General features: G+C 53.4%; 1 protein-coding gene across 6 annotated transcripts in view; it reads left to right on the plus strand.

Moving 5' to 3' along the window:
• The first annotated feature begins 646 nt into the window (after positions 1-646).
• The window catches only part of mybpc1 (myosin binding protein C1), a 145,042-nt gene continuing 127,366 nt past the window's right edge, over positions 647-18,322 (plus strand). For all 6 annotated transcript variants that reach the window (XM_048549406.2, XM_048549404.2, XM_059652575.1 and 3 more), the window contains exon 1: positions 647-764. In XM_048549406.2, the coding sequence (XP_048405363.1) occupies positions 740-764 (25 nt within the window). In that variant the 5' untranslated portion in view covers positions 647-739. The remainder of the gene's footprint in view (positions 765-18,322) is intronic.

Consider the following 18,322-nt stretch of genomic DNA (forward strand, 5'->3'; position numbering starts at 1 on the left):
AGGGGAGGGGAAAAAATGTTATTATTTACCCCAATTCTTGACCAAAGCCAAATCAGCAAATCGACAAGATTTCCTCGGATGTTGCAAAGATTTTGCGAAAAAAAACACGAGGAGAAGTCAAGATATCTTTTTAGAAGTGCAAATTTACCACAAATACCCAAGTGTTAGGTTTCACTTGTAAAAATGCAGTGCAGCTTTACAAGTTGGTGATGAAGGGTACCTGACAGAAAATAGCCTTTAAGCACATTTTGATTAAATTCGACTTTTAAATAACTCCAGTCTTCGACGCGACAGGGAGATGATAAATAGACTGACTTCAACGTCAAACACAGTTCTGTTTCTCCCTCTCCGTGGCTCGAAATTTAGACTCTGTCCATCAGAAGTCCAGCAAATCCAGTAGCAAACACAGAGAGAAAGTTGGAGACACTCAGCAGGCTTGGCAGTATTTCTGGAGAGAGGCACAGAGAGGACGTTTGGAGTCCAGGGACCATTCTTCAGTTCCGTGACAGTTGCGAGGAGTTTCCAGAACCAGCGAGCGTCGGGGGGGGGGGGGGGGGGGGGGGGGTAGAGGGGGCGGTGATACGGGCGGAGAGATCATCCATATAAAAGCCAGGGTATTGTCTGTCGGCTTACAGTCGTTGAATCCTTCTGCAGCTTGCTTTGTTTTAAGGAGCGAGGTTCCAGGGGCTTCTTGGTTTTTAAGTTCTGGAGCAGGGACCGCAGGGGATTTAGCAAAGCCATGCCCGAACCGCTCAAAAAAGCAGGTAAGTTCATCAAACTGGAAGGCTGAGTGTTTGGACTGTCCCTGATGCTGTAACCAGCCTGCTGAGACACTGCCATTTCAAAAACAAAATATATCACATTTTCCTCAAATTGAAGCCAGTACTGTTAGAACCGGTGCAATGTGCAAATCTCTCTGACCCAGTCCTTGCCAAGATTCGATAAAATGCTGCAAATGGACTTCAGAGTCTGGGATAAAGTGAGAATCGGAGCAAAAACTCCTTTCTCCAGCAATTACTCCTTTTGATTCAAATTCCAGCATCGGCATTAGTTTGCTTTGTTCTTTTTGGGATCACACGGATTTTTAAATCACTTTTTTCTAACTCATCTGTCGATATACATGGATCGATGGTGAAATCTCGGGCTAACCCCTGAAGGATTGGCAAGTGGTGGGAGATTTGCCACTGCTCACTGCTCACTCCTGACCCTGACGCACTGCAAAAGCCGAGCAGCAGACTGTACTGTCCTCCAGCCAGACCCCTGATTCCACCATCTCCACCGAAATCACCAGATTCAACTCAAATCACGAGATGGCAGCTAATGTCGTCAGATCTCTGCTAAACCCACCAGATCTCCACTGAAAAGTTCAGTTCTCTGTTCAAATCCACAGATCACAGCTGTAAATGACCCACTAATACCAACAGATCTCCACTAAAATTGCCAGACCTTCACTAAAACAGTGACACCTCTGCTAAACTCCACAGATCCCACCACAAAAATTATCAGCTAAAATCACCGGATTGCTGCTAAAATGTCCAAAACTTAGCTAAAATCAACCAGGTCTGAGCTAACATCCCTAGTTCTCCGCTGAAATGGCCAGCTCTCAGCTGCATTTATTGGATCTTCTCCTAAAATCCCAAGATCTCCGCTAAAATGGTCAGGTTCCAGCAAAAAAAACCCATCAGATCCCCACCAAACAATTTGCAGCTCAATTCCCCAATCTCCACTGAAAAAGTGGTTAGATCTCAGCTACGATCACCAGATCATCTGCAAAAAACCCCTTGACCTCCACTACAAACACCGAATCTCAGCAAAAGGAGCAAATCCCTGTTCTGAGGAAGGGTCACTGGATTCAAAACGTTAACTCTGATGCTTTTTTCCTTAACAGATGCTGGCAGACCTGCTGAGGTTTTCCAGCAACTTCGATTTTGTTGCTGTTGTTGAACAAATCACCAAATCCAGTAAAGCTTCTCGAAAATCACCAGATTTTTGCAAACATCAGCAGGCCTTCACAAAAATGACCAGGTCCCTGTATAATACAGGCCCAAGAAACTGTGGAGGTAAAATCTACTGCAGATCGGGACTGGCTCCTAGAGAGGGAGAGATGTCCTTTCTGTTAAACCCCACAGAGAAATCTGGTCCAAATTTGGTGAGAGACCCTGAGAAAGTGATTTAGTTGAATCCATCAGACACCATCTTTGCAGGATTTCAGTAACTCAGGCAGGAATTTCGATGGAATTGAACAGCTCATCGAGACAGAGAGACTGAGAGAGGACCTCCCCAGCTCAGGGACTCTCAGACTGAATTCACTTCTGCGCAGATCTCTGCTCTACTTCAATTGCACCACACTCCCTTTTTCCGAATTTACCTCCTCAAAAGCAGAAATTCAAACAAGTTCTTCCAAGGGCCCAATCTATTACGATTGATCAGAAACATCACTCTGAATCATAAAACTATGGCAGCATTCCCATTGGAAAGGCTAGAGACAAGCCTAGGGTCAGTGCTGAGGGAGTGCCGCACTGTCGGAGGGTCAGTACTGAGGGAGTGTCGCACTGTCGGAGGGTCAGTACTGAGGGAGTGCCACACTGTCGGAGGGTCAGTACTGAGGGAGTGCCGCACTGTCGGAGGGTCAGTACTGAGGGAGTGTCACACTGTCGGAGGGTCAGTACTGAGGGAGTGCCGCACTGTCGGAGGGTCAGTACTGAGGGAGTGCCGCACTGTCGGAGGGTCAGTACTGAGGGAGTGTCGCACTGTCGGAGGGTCAGTGTTGAGGGAGTGTCGCATTGTCGGACGGTCAGTGCTGAGGGAGCGCCGCACTGTCGGAGGGTCAGTACTGAGGGAGTGCCGCACTGTCGGAGGGTCAGTGCAGAGGAGGTGACGCACTGTCGGAGGGTCAGTGCTGAGGAGGTGACGCACTGTCGGAGGGTCAGTGCTGAGGAGGTGACGCACTGTTGGAGGGTCAGTGCTGAGGAAGTGATGCACTGTCGGAGGGTCAGTGCTGAGGGAGTGGGCACTGTCGGAGGGTCAGTGCTGAGGGAGCGCCACACTGTCGGAGGGTCAGTACTGAGGGAGTGGGCACTGTCGGAGGGTCAGTGCTGAGGGAGTGCCGCACTGTCGGAGGGTCAGTGCTGAGGGAGCGCCACACTGTCGGAGGGTCAGTACTGAGGGAGTGGGCACTGTCGGAGGGTCAGTGCTGAGGGAATGCCGCACTGTCGGAGGGTCAGTGCTGTGGGAGTGGGCACTGTCGGAGGGTCAGTGCTGAGGGAGCGCCACACTTTCGGAGGGTCAGTGCTGACGGAGTGGGCACTGTCGGAGGGTCAGTGCTGAGGGAATGCCGCACTGTCGGAGGGTCAGTGCTGTGGGAGTGGGCACTGTCGGAGGGTCAGTGCTGAGGGAGCGCCACACTTTCGGAGGGTCAGTGCTGACGGAGTGGGCACTGTCGGAGGGTCAGTGCTGAGGTAGCGCCACACTGTCGGAGGGTCAGTGCTGAGGGAGCACCACACTGTCGGAGGATCAGCACTGAGGGAGTGGGCACTGTCGGAGGGTCAGTGCTGAGGGAGTGCCGCACTGTCGGAGGGTCAGTGCTGAGGGAGTGCCACACTGTCGGAGGGTCAGTGCTGAGGGAGTGCCACACTGTCGGAGGGTCAGTGCTAAGGGAGTGCCTCACTGTCAGAGGGTCAGTGCTGAGGGAGTGCCACACTGTCGGAGGGTCAGTGCTAAGGGAGTGCTGCACTGTCAGAGGGTCAGTGCTGAGGGAGTGCCGCACTGTCAGAGGGTGCGTAGTGAGTAAGTGCCGCACTAATGGAGGGTCAGTGCTGAGGGAATGAAACAATATCTGTTCTGAAGTAGTGCTGCACTGTACTGAGAGATGTCTTTTACCTGGCTGATACTTTTTGCTCCAGTAACATACTAACAAACAGGTTCCCCCACCATATCGCTGACTGCCTGTGGGATCTTGCTATTCTTTGTATATTAGTACAATGACTTCAGCCCAAATGTATCCCCCTGGGTGTGTGGCAGTTTGAGGCAATCTGAGCTGGCGAAAGTTTCTCTGTAAATGCCAGTCTTTCTCTGTCTCTTCTTTCCCTTTCCTGGTGCGGTCTTGCATCATTTTACAAGAATGGAACGGACACAGCTGTGAAAATATCCTTCACTTGGCAGTTAGCAGAAATGCTGCTGTGGTTATAAATACGGGAACGCTGCAGATTCGGGACCAACTTTTTATTTTGCGAATCCAATTTTAGTCCGGTGACTGAGATTGGATTACATGCTCTGTGCTGCTTGTCAGCACCCAGCCTTAAGTAGTGTCATTGCAGTGTGTACTGAGCAGCTACTGCCTGTCACTACATCCCTACCTGTTGACAGCTTTCCAGGGTCAGTGAAACACGAGGAGAGAATGTGTCTCACCAGTCCTCAAACTTTACTACATTAAGGAACAGGTCTAAAGGAAAACTGCACAAAGTAAACTGGGACTGATCAAAGAGAGTGTCCTGTTTCTGAAGAAGGGTCTATGCCCGAAACGCCAGCCTTCCTGCTCCACTGATGCTGCTTGGCCCACTGTGTTCATCCAGCTCTACACCATGTTATCCTGTTACCATGGTCTGTTTTGGTGTCAAATGTGGCTTTTGATTCAGAAAGTTATGGATCCAAACCCCAGGGCCAGAGGTTTGGAGACAAAATGGAATTGTACACTCCCAGTACCCCACTGAGAGAGGACTGTACTGTCCTCTTCCCTGGTGCACCAGACTCTCCTGGAAACAGCTAAAACCAAACCCATGAAAGTTCCTAGGACTGTCTAGTGGCTACACTTCCCTCACTAGAGCATTCCGATGCAGCAAATGTTAGATTTTCCTTCGGAAAGCCCCTTGAGATTTTCTGGCTGTGGCCCCGCTTGCCTTTGTCTGAGTGAGCCCAGCAGGGAACCGTGTGCTGACCTGCTGTCCACATCAAATTCGGGCTCCCATGGGAATCACCAGGGCTTGGTGTGTGAGCTCTGTCAATTGTTCTGGCTTGTTGCCTGCACCATGTAAGCCTCGCTGTGTTGGACTGATCAAGTCTGGGTGTTGACTCTTATTTATTCATTTTGTGGGATGTGGATGTCACTGGCTGGGCCCAGCATTTACTGCCCGTCGCTAGTTGCCCCTTGAGAAGCTGGGGGTGAGCTTCCTTCTTGAACTGCAACAGTCCACCTGCTGTAGGATGACCCACAATTCCATTAGGGAGGGAATTCCAGGATTTTGATTCAGTGACAGCGAAAGAGCGGCAATACATTTCCAAATCAGGATGGGGAGTGGCTTTGAGGAGACCTTGCAGGGGGTGGTGTTCCCATGTACCTGCTGCCCTTGTCCTTCTAGACAGAAGTGGCCACGGGTTTGGAAGGTGCTGTCTGAGGATCTTTGGTGAATTTCTGCAGCGCATATTGTAGACAGTACACACTGCTGCTACTGAATGTCGGTGGTGGGGGGAGTGGGATGTTTGTGGATGTGATGTCAATCAAGCGGCTGCTTTGTCCTGGATGGTGTTAAGCTTCTCGAGTGTTGTTGGGGCTGCACTCATCCAGGCAAGTGGGGAGTGTTCCATCACACCCCTGACTTGTGCCTTGCAGATGGTGGACAGGCTTTGGAGAGTCAGGAGGTGAGTTATTCGCTGCATTATTCCCAGTTTCTGGCCTGCTCTTATAGCTGCTGTGTTTATATGGTTAGCCCAGTTGAGTTTCCAGGGAGGTGATAATCCCAAGAATATTGATAGTGATGGTAACACTACTGAATGTCAAGGGGCGGTGGTTAGATTGTCTCTTATTGGTGATGGTCATAGCCTCGCATTTGTGTAGCCCGAATGTCACTTGACATTTGTCAGCCCAAGCCTGGATATTGTCCAGGTCTTGTTACGTTCGAATATGGACTGCTTCGGTGTCTGAGGAGTCACAAATGGTGCTGACCATTGCGCAGTCATTGACGAACATCCCCACTTCTGACCTTATGATGGAGGGAAAGTCATCGTTGGAGCAGCTAAAGATCTTCGGGCCTTGGACACCACCCTGAGGAGCACCTGTCCTGGAGCTGAGATGATTGACCTCCAACAATCACAACCATCTTCCTATTTCTGAAGAAGGGTCTAGGCCCGAAACGTCAGCTTTCCTGCTCCTCTGATGGTGCTTGGCCTGCTGTGTTCATCCGGCTCTACACCGTGTTATCTCATACTCCAGTGTGTCAGGTATGACTCCAACCAATGGAGCTTTGCCCCCTGATACCCATTGATCCCAGTTTTGCTCGGGCTCCTTGATGCTACACACAGTTGAATGCAGCCTTGATATCAAGTGTTGTCACTCTCACCTCACCTCTGGAATTCAGCTCTTTTGTCCATGTTTGAATCAAGGCTCAGAGCCAAACAAATAGAAAAGGCTGGAAATTACTGGAGGCATGAGAGACAAGACATTCTAAAGGATGGTAAAAGCAAATCTCTGTAAATAAAACTGAAACAATCTCAGAAACTATTGTAAAACTCTGAGAAAAATCAAATATGTAAAATAAGGAACAGGTTCAATCATGGATAGAGATAATGGGAACTGCAGATGCTGGAGAATTCCAAGATAATAAAATGTGAGGCTGGATGAACACAGCAGGCCAAGCAGCATCTCAGGAGCACAAAAGCTGACGTCTCGGGCCTAGACCCTTCATCAGAGAGGGGGATGGGGAGAGGGAACTGGAATAAATAGGGAGAGAGGGGGAGGTGGACCGAAGATGGAGAGTAAAGAAGATAGGTGGAGAGAGTATAGGTGGGGAGGTAGGGAGGGGATAGGTCAGTCCAGGGAGGACAGACAGGTCAAGGGGGCGGGATGAGGTCAGCCGTTAGGAAATGGAGGTGCGGCTTGAGGTGGGAGGAGGGAATAGGTGAGAGGAAGAACAGGTTAGGGAGGCGGGGACGAGCTGGGCTGGATTTGGGATGCAGTGGGGGGAGGGGAGATTTTGAAGCTGGTGAAATCCACAAAGATACCATTGGGCTGCAGGGTTCCCAAGTGGAATATGAGTTGCTGTTCCTGCAACCTTCGGGTGGCATCATTGTGGCACTGCAGGAGGCCCATGATGGACATGTCATCTATAGAATGGGAGGGGGAGTGGAAATGGTTCGCGACTGGGAGGTGCAGTTGTTTAATGTGAACTGAGCATAGGTGTTCTGCAAAGCGGTCCCCAAGCCTCCGCTTGGTTTCCCCAATGTAGAGGAAGCCACACCGGGTACAGTGGATGCATATACCACATTGGCAGATGTGCAGGTGAACATCTGCTTAATATGGAAAGTCATCTTGGGGCCTGGGATGGGGGTGAGGGAGGAGGTGTGGGGTCAAGTGTAGCATTTCCTGCGGTTGCAGGGGAAGGTGCCAGGTGTGGTGGGGTTGGAGGGCAGTGTGGAGCGGACAAGGGAGTCACGGAGAGAGTGGTCTCTCCGGAAAGCAGACAAGGGTGGGGATGGAAAAATGTCTTGGGTGGTGGGGTCGGATTGTAGATGGCAGAAGTGTCGGAGGATGATGCGTTGTATCCAGAGGTTGGTGGGGTGGTGTGTGAGGAATAGGGGGATCCTCTTTTGATTGTTTTTGCGGGGGCGGGGTGTGAGGGGTGAGTTGCGGGAAATGCGGGAGACATGGTCGAGGGCAGTCTCGACCACTGCCGGGGGAGTGCGGGAGGATGTTGTGGCCCTTGAATAACGAGGACATCTGGGATATATGGGAGTGGAATGCCTCATCCTGGGAGCAGATGCAGTGGAGGCGAAGGAATTGGGAATAGGGGATGGAATTTTTGCAGGAGGGTGGGTGGGAGGAGGTGTATTCCAGTTAGCTGTGGGAGCCAGTGGGCTTGAAATGGACATCGTTTTGTAGGTGGTTACCTGAGATTGAGACAGAAAGGTCCAGGAAAGTAAGGGATGTGTTGGAGATGGCCCAGGTGAACTTGAGGTTGGGGTGGAAGGTGTTAGTGAAGTGGATGAACTGTTCGAGCTCCTCTTGGGAGCAAGAGGCGGTGCCGATACAGTCATCAATGTACCGGAGGAAGAGGTGGGGTTTGGGGCCTGTGTAGGTGCGGAAGAGGGACTGTTCCACGTAACCTACAAAGAGGCAGGCATAGCTTGGGCCCATGCGGGTGCCCATGGCCACCCCCTTGTCTGTAGCAAGTTGGAGGAATCAAAAGAGAAGTTGTTGAGGGTGAGGATGAGTTCGGCTAGGCGGATGAGGGTGTCGGTGGAGGGGAACTGGTCGGGCCTGCAGGACAGGAAGAAGCAGAGGGCCTTGAGGCCATCTGCATGCGGAATGCAGGTGTATAGGGACTGGACGTCCATGGTGAAAATGAGGTGTTGGGGGCCAGGAAATTGGAAGTCCTGGAGGAGGTAGAGGGTGTGGGTGGTGTCACGGACGTAGGTACGGAGTTCCTGGACCAAGGGGGAGAAAATGGAGTCCAGATAGGTGGAGATGAGTTCGGTGGGGCAGAAGCAGGTGGAGGCAATAGGTCGACCAGGGCAGGCATTTTTGTGGGTTTTGGGAAGAAGATAGAAGCGAGCCGTGCAGGGTTGGGAACAATGAGGTTAGAGGCTCTGGGTGGGAGGTCACCTGAGTTGATGAGGTCATGGATGGTTTGGGAGATGATGGTTTGGTGATCGGGGATGGGATCATGATCAAGGGGGCAGTAGGAGGTGGTGTCGGAGAGTTGGTGTTTGGCCTCGGCGATATAGAGGCCAAACTACCAAAGTGCACCATACTACCACTGTGCCACCCTTGTCTGCAGGTTTGATGGTGAGGTTGGGGTTGGAGCAGAGGGAGCGGAGGGCTGCCCGTTATGCGGGGGAGGGGTTGGAGTGGGTGAGAGGGGTGGAGAGGTTGAGGCGGTTGATGTCTTGACGGCAGTTGGAGATGAAGTGTTCGAGGGAGGGTAGGAGGCCTGGGGGTGGTGCCCAGGAGGAGGACTTGTGTTGGAAGAGGGTGAAGGGGTCAGTGGAGGGAGGGTTAGGCTCCCGGTTGAAGAAGTAGGCGTGGAAGTGAAGGCAGCAGAAAAACTGCTCGATGTCCAAACGTGACTGGTTGATGTGTGGGTGGAGGGGGACAAAGGTGAGCCCCTTGCTAAGGACTGACCGTTCGTCCTCAGTCAGTGGGAGGTCTGGGGGGGATGGTGAAGATACGGCAGGGTTCAGTGTGGCTGTCTTCTCTGGGGTTGCTGGCTGTGAAGGCTGTGGGCGGAGTGATGAGGTCGTCGGCATTGGCGGTGGGCGGAGTTGTGTCGGCAGTGGGCGGAGTAGCATCATTGTCGGCGTCGGTGGTGAATGGAGATGCATCGGCATCTGCGGTGGGTGATGTGGCGGTGGGCGATGCGGTGGTGGGCGATGCGGTGGTGGGCGATGTGGCGGTGGGCGATGCGGCGGTGGGCAATGTGGCGGTGGGCGATGTGGCGGTGGGAGGCGCGGGGTGGGCGATGCGGCGGTGGGCGATGCGGCGGTGGGAGGCGCGGGGTGGGCGATGCGGCGGTGGGCGATGCGGCGGTGGGCAATGTGGCGGTGGGAGGCGCGGCGATGCGGCGGTGGGCGATGTGGCGGTGGGCGATGCGGCGGTCGTCGATGTGGCGGTGGGCGATGCAGTGGTGGGCGATGCAGCGGTGGGCGATGTGGCGGTGGGAGGCGCGGGGTCGGCGATGCGGCGGTGGGCAATGCGGCGGTGGGTGATGTGGCGGTGGGCGATGCGGTGGTGGGCGATGTGGCGGTGGGCGATGCGGCGGTGGGAGGCGCGGGGTGGGCGGCAGCAGCCGCGGTGATGGTGGTGTTTGTGGTGTAAGTAGTAGAGGTGGAGATGGTGGCCCCAGCAGCGGTCGTGTTCGCGATCCCCGGCAGTGGCAGATGTGACGTCATTGGTGGGTTCACCGGCCGCGTCATCATGGTGAATGGCAGCGGGTACATGTTGGGGGAGGTGCAGGGAGAGGCTGGGGATTTGTGGGGTGGGGGAATCCTTGTTGAGGTGGCAGGAGCCAGTGAGTTGGTTGTACTTAGGATTTTTGGTGTCCAGTAAAGCTGAGTGGAACTGGGTGTTCAGTCTGTGGATCCTGCGGAGGATAAAAAACAGGAGAGGTCCTTTGCAGGTCTGGGAGAGGGAGGCTCTGAGCTGTGGGTGTTTGGATTGCAGTGCCTGGAGATGCCGGCGCATGGCTGCGAGTGTCTGTTTCAGGACTCGCAGGGAGAAATGCTTCTGAAGGGTCTGAATGTTCTGGGTGTAGAGGTGGTCACAGTTGGGGCCAAATTGGGAAGGCTTGAATGTAGACTGTAGTCCATTGGGGATGATCTGGTTCCGTAGGCAGGTGCTGAGGAAGGTGATGTGGCTGCGGTACCTGGTTTGTTTCAGGACATGGTTGAGCAGTTTCAAGGCCGAAGAGACCACCAGAGAGTTGCAGTGGGAGAGAGATCCCCTGAGGTTGGTCTGGTGGGAGGAGGGATTTATTTCAGAATCCTCTCCATCTCCCCCTTTTCTGATGAAGGGTCTAGGCCCGACACATCAACTTTTGTGCTCCTGAGATGCTGCTTGGCCTGCTGTGTTCATCCGGCTTCACACTTTGTTATCTTCAATCATGGATAGTAAGTGTTTAGGGGCTAGGTATTGGGTAATTTTAATTGCCAGCCAAGTGGGATAAAATAACCTTGTCCGAAAGATAAACTAAAACACCATCCCCTCTCAGAATGTGCAGTTAGCTCCCAGGTTGGAGATGGGCCTGCAATGCTGCAAGATTAATTCTGGATTCTGTAATTGTTGCTAAACCATGAGATTATGCAGTTACCTTTAAAACAGGGAGGTGACAGCCTATTCATGTTGTAGTAAAGTTTGAAGACTGGTAAGTGATCTTCTCTCATCAAATTTCACTGACCCTGGAAAACTGCCAACAGGTAGAGAAATGGTGAAACTTGAATTCAGTTGAAAACAAAAGCCTGGAATTAAGAGCCTAATGATGGCCATGAAATCATTGTCAATTGTCAGGTTTAAAAAAGCCCATCTGGTTCACTAATGTCCTTTAGGGAAGGAAACTGCCATCCTTACTTGGTCTGGCCTACATGTGACTCCAGACCCACAGCAACGTGGTTGACTCTGAATGGCCCTCTGGTCAAGTAGGGATGGAAAATAAAATGTTTGCTCACTCAGCGACACCCACATCCCATGAATGATTAGAGAAAAACATCATCTGCATTCCAAAGCTGGCTCACTCCTTTGGTTCATTCAGTTTTGATTTTTAAAATTATTCTCCATGTTTGTTGCAGCAGTAATCCCGGTTAAAAGTAGTGACAGAGGTGAACAGTCCATTAATTACACAAATGGGGCACTGAGGCTCTTTACTGGAGAGGGGGAACCTTGTTGAATCAAAGTTGGAGAACTGTGGGCTGTCTGGTCCTCACGGTAGAGTAGAGACATTGGACAAGATGTTGAAAAGATTGAAGAACTTTCAGGGACTGAAAGGGAAGTCTAAGCACTCAGTGGATAGTGTTACTATTGCTGGGCTAGAAACTATCGATTCCAGTTCAGCATCCACCAAACACACCCCACTCCCAAAAAAATTGATGGTCACGGAATGTACTCCATAACAGTTATACATAGAGCCATAGAGTCAAAAAGCATAGTAACAGGCCCTTCGGCCCACCATGTCAATGCTGACCAACGAGCACCAATCTACACCAATCCCATTTTCCTGCACTTGGTCCATAGCCTACTGTGATCTGGCATTTTAAATGCTCATCAGAAGGTTCTTGTGAGATGATTTGCTTCTACCATGCTCTCTGGCGGCATGTTCCATTTCTACCAGCTTCTGGGTGGAAAGAAAAATTTCCTTAGAACTCCACTGAACTACTTGCTCCTTGTCTTACACCTATGCTTTCTGGTTTTAGACACATCTGTCATGGAGAAAAGATGTTCACTATAGTCCCTGTCTCTGCCTCTCATAATCCTGTATCCCTCAGTCAGATCCCCCTCAGCCTCCTTTGCTCCGGGGAAAACAAACCCAGCCTATCCAGCATCTCCTCATAACTTTTCATCCCAGGAAACATCGTGGTGAATATCCTGTGCACCCGCTCCAGTGCATTTAAGTCCTTCTGACAGTGTGGTGACCAGAACTGCATGCAGTATTCCAGTAGTGGCCTATCCAATGTTTTCTAAAGTTGTAATGAGACTTCCCTGCTTCTATAATGTTCACCCCAGCTAATGAAGGCAAGCATTCTGTATGCCTTCTTCATTACCCTCTCTTCCTGTGCTGACACTTTCAGGGATCTATGGGCCGGCACACCAAGGGTCCCTTTGTTCCTCAGTACTCCCTAGGGACCTAACATTCATTGTGTATATCCTTGGAATTGAGTATAGAAGCAAAGAGATCCTTCTGCAGCTGTACAGGGCCCTGGTGAGACCGCACCTGGAGTATTGTGTGCAGTTTTGGTCTCCAAATTTGAGGAAGGACATTCTTGCTATTGAGGGAGTGCAGCGTAGGTTCACAAGGTCAATTCCCGGAATGGCGGGACTATCACATGTTGAAAGATTGGAGCAACTGGGCTTGTATACATGTGATAATGGGAACTGCAGATGCTGGAGAATCCAAGATAATAAAATGTGAGGCTGGATGAGCACAGCAGGCCAAGCAGCATCTCAGGAGCACAAAAGCTGATGTTTCGGGCCTAGACCCTTCATCACCTCTCTGATGAAGGGTCTAGGCCCGAAACATCAGCTTTTGTGCTCCTGAGATGCTGCTTGGCCTGCTGTGTTCATCCTGCCTCACATTTTATTATCCTGGGCTTGTATACACTTGAGTTTAGAAGGATGAGAGGGGATCTGATTGAGACGTATAAGATTATTAAAGGATTGGACACTGTGCAGGCAGGAAGCATGTTTCCGCTGATGGGGGAGTCCAGAACCAGAGGACACAGTTTAAAAATAAGGGGTAGGCCATTTAGAACAGAGCTGAGGAAAAACTTCTTCACCCGGAGAGTGGTGGATATTAGCGAGTTTTGAGAAGGTTTGTAGCTCAGGTTGAGGTTCTGGATGTGAGTTTGCTAGCTGAGCTGGAAGGTTCGTTTTCAGACATTTCATCACCTTTTTTTAATTTGAAAAAATATACTTTATTCATAAGATGTACAAAAAATAAAACATATTTATACACCTACCCAGTCATGCAAGCCGCTCCGGGTTACCCAGGAGGTACGTACACCAACTAAAGGAAAAAAACAAAACAGAGAAAAAAAAAAGCAAAGAAAACACCCCGGCAGTCGTCGCCCCGCACAGTCCCCGTTGGCCCCCTGACCAGTTGGGGAAGGCGCCAGCTGGGCCCAGTTACCAGATAGGGCCCTTTTCTCTATTCTGGACGAGGGGTTTCATACCGTGGTCTTTCCCCACCGCGCCTTGGCGGCGGCTGCCCCAAGCTTTAGCGCGTCCCTCAGCACGTAGTCCTGGACCTTGGAGTGCGCCAGTCTGCAACACTCGGTCGGGGTCAGTTCTTTCAGCTGGAAGACCAGCAAGTTGCGGGCAGACCAAAGAGCGCCTTTCACCGCATTGATGGTCCTCCAGGCGCAGTTGATGTTGGTCTCGGTGTGTGTCCCGGGAAACAGCCTGTAGAGCACGGAGTCCCGCATCATGGAGCTGCTCGGGATGAACCTCGACAAATACCAGTGCATCCCCCTCCAGACCTCCTGCGCAGAGGCACACTCCAGAAGGAGGTGATCGACAGTCTCATCCCCCCCGCAGCCACCTCGAGGGCAGCGTGTGGTGGCGCAGAGATTCCGGGCATGAATAAAGGATCTCACTGGCAGAGCCCCTCTCACTGCCAGCCAAGCAATGTCCTTGTGCTTGTTTGAAAGTTCTGGCGATGAGGCATTCTGCCAAATGACTTTGGCAGTCTGCGTGGGGAACCACACGATGGGATCCACCCTCTCCTTTTCCCGAAGGGTCTCGAGGATACCACGTGCTGACCGCTGCCTGACGGCCTTGTGGCCAAAGCTGTTTCCCTTCAAAAATTTCTCCACGAAGGACAGGTGGTACGGGACAGTCCAACTACTCGGAGCGTTCCGCGGCAACAAGGCCAGGCCCATCCTTCACAACACCGGGGACAGGTAGAACCTCAGTAAGTAGTGACACTTGGTGTTTGTGTACTGAGGATCTACGCACAGCTTGATGCAGCCGCACACAAAGGTAGCCGTCAGGGCGAGGGTGGCGTTCGGTACGTCCTTTCCCCCGTTCCCCAGGTCTTTGTACGTGGTGTCCCCGTGGACCCGGTCCATCCTCGACCCCCAAATGAAGTGGAAGATGGCCCGGGTGACCGCAGCGGCACAGGTCCGGGGAATAGGCCAGGCCTGTGCCACATACACAGTACCAAAAGCCCCTCGCACCTGACAACCAGGTTTTTACCCACGATGGAGAGGGACCGGAGCATCCACCTGCCCAGCTTCTGCTTCAGTTTGGTGATACGCTCCTCCCAAGTCTTAGTGCACGCCCCAGCTCCACCGAACCAAACACCCAGCACCTTCAGGTAGTCTGTCCTGGCGGTGAAGCGGATGAAGGAACGGTTGTCCCAGTTCCCGAAGAACATGGCCACGCTCTTACCCCTATTGATTTTGGCACCCGAGGCCAGTTCAAACTGGCCGCAGATGTCCAACAGCCTACTCACCGACCGACGATCGGTGCAGAAGACGGCGACATCGTCCATGTACAGGGAGGTCTTGACCTGAAGGCCTGCACTGCCTGGGATAGTCACGCCCTTCAGGCTCACGTCCTTCCTGATGGATGCGGTGAAGGGCTCCACACAGCACACGAACAAGGCAGGAGAGAGCGGGCAGCCCTGCCTGACTCCAGATCTGACGGGAAAACTGTCCGATTCCCACCCGTTGATCGAGACTGCGCTAACGATGTTGGTGTAGAGCAGCTGGATCCAATTGCGGATGCCGTCCCCAAACTCCAATTTGGAGAGGACGTCCCTCATGTAAGCATGAGAGACCCTGTCGAAGGCCTTCTCCTGGTCCAGGCTGACGAGGCAGGTGTCCACCCGCCTGTCCTGTACGTAGGTGATCGTATCCCTGATGAGCGCGAGGCTCTCAGCGATCTTCCTGCCCGGCACAGCACAGGTTTGGTCAGGGTGAATCACCGACTCCAGGACAGACCTGACCCGGTTGGCTATGACCTTGGCCAGGATTTTGTAGTCCACGTTCAATAGTGAAATGGAACGCCAATTCTTAATTTCTTCCCTCTCCCCCTTCCTCTTGTAAATGAAGGTGATGATGCCCTTCCTCATGGACTTGCACATTTCCCCTGCCCGAAGCGCACTATCGTACACCTCCAGCAGGTCCTGGCCGACCAGGTCCCACAGAGCGGAATACAGCTCGACCGGTAAGCCGTCGGTCCCGGGAGTCTTATTCCTCTCCAAGGACTTGAGGGCTGTGGTCAGCTCGTCCAGGGATATCGGCCGGTCCAGCCACTCCCTCGTGCTGTCGTCTAAGACCTCCGTGATAAACGACAGGAACGACTTGGAGGCCGTGCTGTCCATGGGCTTCGCATCGTACAGTCCAGCATAGAAGGATCTGCTGATCCTCAAAATATCGAGCCGAGACAAAGTCACTGAGCCGTCGTCCTCCTTCAGCCGGCTAAGCACAGAGCTCTCTTTGTGCACCTTCTGAAAGAAGAAATGCGAGCACGTCTCGTCCTGCTCCACGGAGCGGACCCTGGACCGGAAGATTATCCTGGAGGCCTCCGCGGCGAAGAGTGAGGCTTGCTGGCCCCTCACCTCGTGGAGGTCCTCTGTGACATCGACACCCATCGACTGCAGAAGGAGTAGGTTCTGCACCCTTTTCTAGAGTCGCGACAGCTTTCCCCACCTCTCTCTCGCCTTCCAAACACCCTTGAGGACAAAGAACCTCTTGATGTTCTCCTTCACTGTCTCCCACCAGTCGCCCGGAGACTCAAAGAGGGGTTTCACGGTTCTCCAACCAGCGTACTCCCTCTTAAGCTTCTCGACGTTCTCTGGGGTCAACAGAGTCGTGTTGAGCTTCCACGTCCCCTTGCTGGCCTGCTGGTCATCCTGTAAGTGACAGTTGGCCAGCAGGAGGCAGTGGTCAGAGAAGAACACCAGCTCGATGCCGGTGGACTTGACCGAGAACGCCCGTGACACAAACAGGAAGTCTATCCTTGAGCGGATAGACCCGTCTGGCCACGACCAGGTGTATCTCCATTGCGCTCCGTCTGCAGGGGTGCTGAAGTCATCAAGCAGCTTGGCGTCCTTCACCTTGCCCATCAGGAATCTGGACGTGACGTCCAGTTGACTCCCCCCACCCGCTGTCCCCACGCCGGATCTTCCATCTGCATCGATGATGCAGTTGAAATCTCCGCCTAGGATGACCGGCCTGGACGTAGCCAGCAGGGGCGGAAGCCGCTGCAGGACGGCCAACCGCTCTCTCTGTACCGCTGGGGCGTACACGTTGATCAGCCTCAGGGGAGCGCTCCTGTAGGTGACGTCAGCCACTAGGAGGCGCCCCCCCACCACATCCTGAACTTGAGAGATGGTGAAGTTGCACCCACACAGCAGAATAGCCAGGCCCGAGGAGCAACTGTTGTTACCCACTGACCAGATAGAAGGCCCACAGGTCCAGGCGCCCGACCATTTCCCGTACCTGCCGAGGTGCGGTATCCCGCACTCCTGCAGAAACAGGAGGTCCGCCTTGACAGTGGTCAGGTAGGCCAACGTGGACACACATCTTGCGGTGGACTTGACGCTGCGCACATTAATGCTCACAACACGTATCCCCATTGTGGGCAGTGACCGCAGTACCCTCCCCAAGTCCAAGGTCCAGCCCGTCCATCTGTCCCTTCATGCCCATTGCCCAGGCTACCTGCTGGACGCTCTCCGGCCTCAGGACACTGTCCGTGCTGCCTTCCGGGTGGCATCCCCCCGTCGGGGGTACGGAGGCAGGAGAGTCCGGCTCTGGGTCAGGCTGGGGACACACTGTTTCCTCCTTCCTGCCTGAATGTTTCGTGGGGCCCTCCAGGGCCCCAGCGGCGCGTGGCTGGGTATCGGAGGGAGCCTCCGGGTGCCTCCCGTCACATGGAATTGGGGTGCTGCTTTCCTTCTCCCTTGAGATCTTTAGCTTCTGCTTTGGGCGGGCCTCCTCCGAATCTCCATCGTCAGAGGACTCTTACAACCCCCCTGTAGCTGCCTCTTCCCGCCTGATGGTTGCGGTGCCTGGGCCCACCGACGCGCCTTCCTCCTCGCTTTCCAGACCGTCGTCCACTCCCCGGGTCACCTGTCACCTCCTCCATCGACTTCGGGTTGTCAGGGGGGAGCGGAGACTGCAGGGGCACTTTGCTAGCCTCGGGTCCATCCTGCGGGGCTGGGCCCTCCTGCACGGCCTGGCCCTCCTGCACATTAGTGGGGTCCTTGCTGGGCCCTGGTGCCTTCCTCCCCTCCGTGGGAGCCTTGCCCTGCATTGCCCCTTCCGGCGACCTGGGCGTAGGTGGTCCCCCGCTGCGGGCATGCCCTATAGAGGTGGCCCGCTTCCCCGCAAAGGTTGCAGCTTCTCTCTCGTGGGTAATCCTTTGCAAGGTGTCCCTCCTTCCTGCAGTTCATGCAGATGGTGGCTTTGCAGTCGGCCGCCATGTGACCTGACCAACCACAGGCATGGCAGACTTTAGGTTGCCCTGCATAGGTCAGGTAGCCCCTGCTCCCGCCGATCATGAAACTGGACGGTGGGTGTACGACATTCCCGTCCGCGCCCGTCCTCAGTGTCACCCTGACCTGCCTCTTACTGGTCCAGATGCCAAAGGGGTCCACGATGTCAGTTAGGTCCCCTTCCACCTTCACATACCTTCCAAGGAAGGTCAGGACGTCAACTGCTGGCACATGCGGGTTGTACATGTGTACAGTCACCATACGGCTCCTCTGTGCTGGCATCACGAACAGCGGGACAGCGGGCAATACAGTGAGGGGGCCCTTACCTCTTTCTCCTTGAAAACCTCCAGGAAGCGCTCGCAAAGCTTGGCACTCCGGAAGGTTACATCGTAAAAACCTCCTCCAGGGAAATCCTGCAGGAAGTAAATGTCCACAGCAGCGAACCCACAACAGTCCAACAGGACCCTCTTCACGAAGAAGGTGCGATCCACAGGTGCACCTTCATCCACCTTCTTCACGGAAACACGGATGGTGTTCCGGACCCCCTGACTTGGGGCACGAGCACCGCAGCAGCCATCGTTGCAGGTTGGCTGCTCCCGTGAACCAGCGTTAGGTCGAAGCCAGCATTAAGATCCACCGGTTGCACGGGTGCACAGCCAACCCGACATCTTCGTTCCCAGATA

This window comes from Stegostoma tigrinum, chromosome 18 (assembly GCF_030684315.1).
Source record: "Stegostoma tigrinum isolate sSteTig4 chromosome 18, sSteTig4.hap1, whole genome shotgun sequence".
Classification (NCBI taxonomy): domain Eukaryota; kingdom Metazoa; phylum Chordata; class Chondrichthyes; order Orectolobiformes; family Stegostomatidae; genus Stegostoma; species Stegostoma tigrinum.